The 4,843-nt window shown below is 46.3% G+C and overlaps 1 protein-coding gene across 1 annotated transcript; it reads right to left on the bottom strand.

Annotated features, from left to right (window-relative positions):
* Nucleotides 1-211: 211 nt before the first annotated feature.
* LOC114460684 (protein NLRC3-like) lies at nt 212-2,642 on the bottom strand (the record flags this gene model as incomplete). Its single annotated transcript, XM_028442607.1, has 4 exons — nt 212-299; nt 388-561; nt 639-2,433; nt 2,633-2,642. Coding segments are annotated over 4 exons (2,067 nt in total), but the record flags the coding sequence as incomplete, so codon positions are not given.
* Nucleotides 2,643-4,843: the final 2,201 nt, after the last annotated feature.

Genomic DNA, 4,843 nt, shown 5'->3' on the forward strand with positions numbered 1-4,843 from the left:
TCCTTCATCCCTCTAACCTGTCCCAGTCCTCCTCCTTTAGTGTCCCACCTCTCACACCTTCATCACATTCCTCTGATACAGCTCTCTGTCACACATGTGATGGGGATTGATGTGAACATGTGATGAGCTGCTGTGATGTGTCTCACCTCAGAGTGTGCAGTCTCTGAGAGAGCAGCTTCACTGCTGAGTCTCCTGGATGGTTGTAGCTCAGGTCCAGCTCTCTCACACTGGAGGAGTTGGAGCTCAAAGCTGCTGCCAGAGAAGCCCCGCCCACCTCTGTGATGACACAACCTGACAGACTGGATTCAGAAAAACATCCACAACTCGGGAAACAAGTGAGGAGACCAGGAACAGGACAATGTTGATGGAACATGTGATCCCACTGACCTGAGAGAGTCCAGTTTACAGTGAGGACTCTTCAGTCCGTCACACAGCAGCTTCACTCCTGAATCCTGAAGATCATTGTTACTCAGGTCCAGATGTTTCACACTGGAGGACTGAGAGCTGAGGACTGAGGACAGAGCTGCACAGCTTCTCTCTGAGAGACCACAGGAACTCAACCTGATGAAGAATCAGAGAAACCTTACAGATGTTTGTCTGTGACAGAATTAAAGACATGTTCTTCTAAAGTCACATACTCAACATTCTTGGAAGCTTTGATCACTGGGAGCAGCTTCAGAAAAGCTTCCTCTGAAGGAGAGAATCTTTTCAGGTCAAGGAAATCCAGATGTTCTTGTGATGACAGTAAGATGAAGACCAGAGCTGACCACTGAGCAGGAGACAGTTCCTCTGTGGAGAGACTTCCTGATCTCATGTACTGTTGGATCTGTTCCAGCAGAGAGTGATCATTCACTTCATTCAGACAATGGAACAGGTTGATACTTCTCTCTGTGGACAACCTCTCACTCAGCTTCTTCTTGATGTATTTAACTGTTCTCTGATTGGTCTGTGAGTCACTTCCTGTCTGTGTCAGCAGGCCTTGTATGAGCCTCTGATTGGTTGGCAGTGAAAGACCCAGCAGGAAGCGGAGGAACAAGTCCAAGTGTCCATTTGGACTCCGTAAGGCCTCGTCCACAGCACTCTGATGGAGAAGGTTAAAGTCAGGCTGACCTCCACTATGGGGAAGGTTCAGTGGTTTATGTTCCAGCAGGTTGACTTTAGAGCTGATGAAGATCTGATGGACATGAAGAGCAGCCAGAAACTCCTGAAGGCTCAGGTGGATGAAGGTGAACACCTTGTCCTGGTACAGGCTGCTCTCCTCTCTGAATACCTGTGTGAACACTCCTGAGCACACTGAGGCTGCTCTGAGGTCCATGCCACACTCTCTCAGATCACTCTCATAGAAGATCAGCTTTCCTTTCTGCAGCTGCTCAAAAGCCAGTTTTCCCAGAGACTCCATCATCTCCCTGTTCTGTGGACTCCAGTGTTGATCTGTGGCAGCTCCTCCATCAAACTTCACCATCTTGACTTTGTTCTGAAGGACCACATAGTGGCTGTAGATCTGAGTCAGAGTCCTGGGCAGCTCTCCCTCCTCTCTGCTCTTCAACATGTCCTCCAGAACTGTAGCAGTGATCCAGCAGAATAGCGGGATGTGGCACATTATGTGGAGGCTGCGACACGTCCTGATGTGGGACATGATCCTGCTGACCTGCTCCTCATCTGTGGACCTCCTCCTGAAGTACTCCTCCTTCTGAGGGTCAGTGAACCCTCTGACCTCTGTCACCATGTCCACACACTCAGAAGGGATCTGATTGGCTGCTGCAGGCCGTGTGGTTATCCAGAGGCGAGCTGATGGAAGCAGTTCTCCTCTGATGAGGTTTATCAGCAGAACCTCCACTGAGGTGGACTCTGAGACATCAGTCTGGGTCTGAGTGCTGAGGAAGTCCAGAGGGAGCCGACACTCATCCAGACCATCCAAGATGAACAAAACCAGGAAGTCCTGGAAGCTGCAGATTCCTGCTTCTTTGCTTCCAGAGAAGAAGTGATCAACAAGTCCCACCAAGCTGAAGCTCCTCCCCCTCAGCACATTCAGCTCTCTGAAGGTCAGTGGGAATGTGTAGTGGACCTCCTGCTGGGCTTTATCTTCAGCCCAGTCCACAGTGAACTTGTGTGTTAAGAGTGTTTTCCCAATGCCAGCCACGCCCTTTGTCATCACTGTCCTGATTGGTCGAGGTCTTCCAGGAGGAGCTTTAAAGAGCTCTTCTAGTGTGATGGCTCTTTCTGCTGTGTCTGATCTCCTGGATGCTGTTTCTATCCGTATGACCTCATGTTCCTGGTTGACCTCTCCACCCCCTCCCTCTGTGATGTAGAGCTCTGCGTAGATCTCCTTCAGGAGGGTTGGACTTCCTGCGTTAGCCACGCCCTCAGACACACACTGGAACTTCTTCTTCAGCTTGGACTTCAGCTCATGTTTGTATTGAGAAGCATTTGTTCCTGAATGAAAACAAACTTAATGTTAGAATGGAGAAGTCAGATCAGGTTTGACTATTGAAGATCAAAGTGTGTGATGTTCTCAGTCTGGATGGTTCCTCAGATTAAATGTGACTGATTGAATCATGCTTTGAAAAAGAAAAGCCAGCTTTGTGTCATTCATGTGATGTTCCTCACAGTGAAGATGTTCACATGCTCTTACTGCTCTGCAGACGCTCAGCCAACTCCTCCTGCTTCATCTTCTTCAGGAAATACAGTGTGATGTTCAGAAAGGCCTCCCTGCTCCTCCTCTGCTCCTCATCTTCACCCTTCATCTGACTCTCTGAGCACTCTGGATCATCTCCATCCACAATCTTCTGCATGTGTTTGAGTTCAGCCTTAGCAAAGCTGATGATGTTGTCCTCCAGCAGCTGGAACACAAACACATTAAAGGTGATGAGTGAAGTCCTGCTCTGTGTGTGTGTGTGTGTGTGTGTGTGTGTGTGCGTGTACAGTGGTTTGATCACAGGCTGACACAGGTTTAGTGTCTTTGTAGACGTACACACCATAAAGATGGAGTCAGGCTCAGCTCCAGAGGAACCATCCACACCCTCCAAGCTGCTGTGGAGAAGACACAGACACTCAGACATGCTGAGGAGCAGCTGGAGGAAAGCACAGGAAGCTCTGCTAACATCATGTGAACATCAGTAACAGTGGGTGATGTCCTGCAGAGCCACAGTGCAGTGAATGTTGAGCACCCTTTGGAGCTCAGCTCACGTGTGGAACATCTCAGCATGTTTCCACTGAACAGGAGAACAAGTCTGTTGGACTGAGGCTTTATTTGGATTCAATCCTTCACAAATCTGAAGATCACACGCTGTCTAAGACTCACCTACACACTGGAGACTATTCCTACAAAGCCTTTTCTCTTTCACCTTCCACTGTTTGCTGAGATTTACATCAACACCACTTCAATAACAAACATAGTCCATCAAAATTGAGTTTTTTTTTTTTATTCGGGGCGCTTACCACTCTCAATGGGCCACTTTTCATTCTGGCTTTTTACTACACCACACTAAATAGGGCAAACACTTAAAACACAATATATATACAAAAATAATAAATAATTATGAAAACACCATACACATACAAAACTAATTAACTAGGGCTCCTGTGGTGAGGGCGGTCTAGGTGAACCAATTTCTTCTAAAGCTGGTGGTCCCGTGCCAGCAGATCTGCATCCTCCACGGCAAGTCTGTGTTGTCTCAGATCTCCTGTTATGATATTGACCCATCGTGTGCGGGGCTTGCCTCCTGGTTGTCTCCAATCTGCTGCCCTTGGGTCAAACTGTAGAATAGCTTTCGTCAGATGGTCAGGAGGTAGGTGAAGGACATGGTCATACCAGCATGTGTGTCACTGTGCAGCCAAGCAAGATGCTCTAGGCTGACATGTGTGGGCTCTTAGCCCTTCATTGGAATAAAAAATAAATAAATACTTGAAATTGTTTAAACTGTGAACCCTGAATCTATAATCTATGAAAGTTTAACTTTTTTAATAAAATTATGGAAATTAAACAACTTTTCCATGATATTCAATTTTTCATAAAGGGTCTGTATAAGAGGGTGTGCACACTTTCTCTCAGTTTTTATTTTTATTTTTACTTCACCGCCCTGAAACGTTTCAGTTTGTTTTTCAATTGCATTGTACAGGTTATAGGTCACATTAAAGGTGGAAAATACTGTTAAATTATTTATTTATATTGTCCCTCGTCCGGTTACTCTCCATAATAGTTTTGAAGCCCTCTATAGAGACAAACTCAGTCCAATTGAGCGACTGAAACAACCACCAGGAAAACTCCACCACTGCTGGGACTGAATTCCCATCAGTCCAAATCCTCCGTAGCCCGTCTAAAACTTCTCAGAGCAGCAGTACAGAGACACTCTGGTTCCACGTACAGCCCTACAGTCATCAACAAACACCGCTCTACTCCACCTGCTGCAGAGCTGCTTCTACGCAGAAAGACCCCAATGACGGAGAGTCCCCATCAGCCATCAGTGACCCTCTCACCATCAGTGACCCTCTCACCATCAGAGTAACAGGTTCACACACATTCCTAGTCACTCATTATTGGTGATTCAATAACTAAGAACATCAGATTATTTAATGCCATCACACATTGTATTCCAGGTGCTACAGTTCACACTATCTGAGAAAAACTTAACCAAATGTTACCCATGCTGCCAGTAACTGTTACAGAAATAGTGTTACATGTAGGAACAAACAACGTTTTAACCTGATCAGACCAGATTATGAAGTGGATCAGATCTGAGGGACTATAAAAGCTCCGCCTCCTGGTGCACAGCACTATTGTTGCTCTTCACTGTCATCATGGATATAAATTCATGATATTTAATTAATCAATCAATCAATCAAT

Source organism: Gouania willdenowi, unplaced genomic scaffold (assembly GCF_900634775.1).
Source record: "Gouania willdenowi unplaced genomic scaffold, fGouWil2.1 scaffold_5_arrow_ctg1, whole genome shotgun sequence".
Taxonomy (NCBI): Eukaryota; Metazoa; Chordata; class Actinopteri; order Blenniiformes; family Gobiesocidae; genus Gouania; species Gouania willdenowi.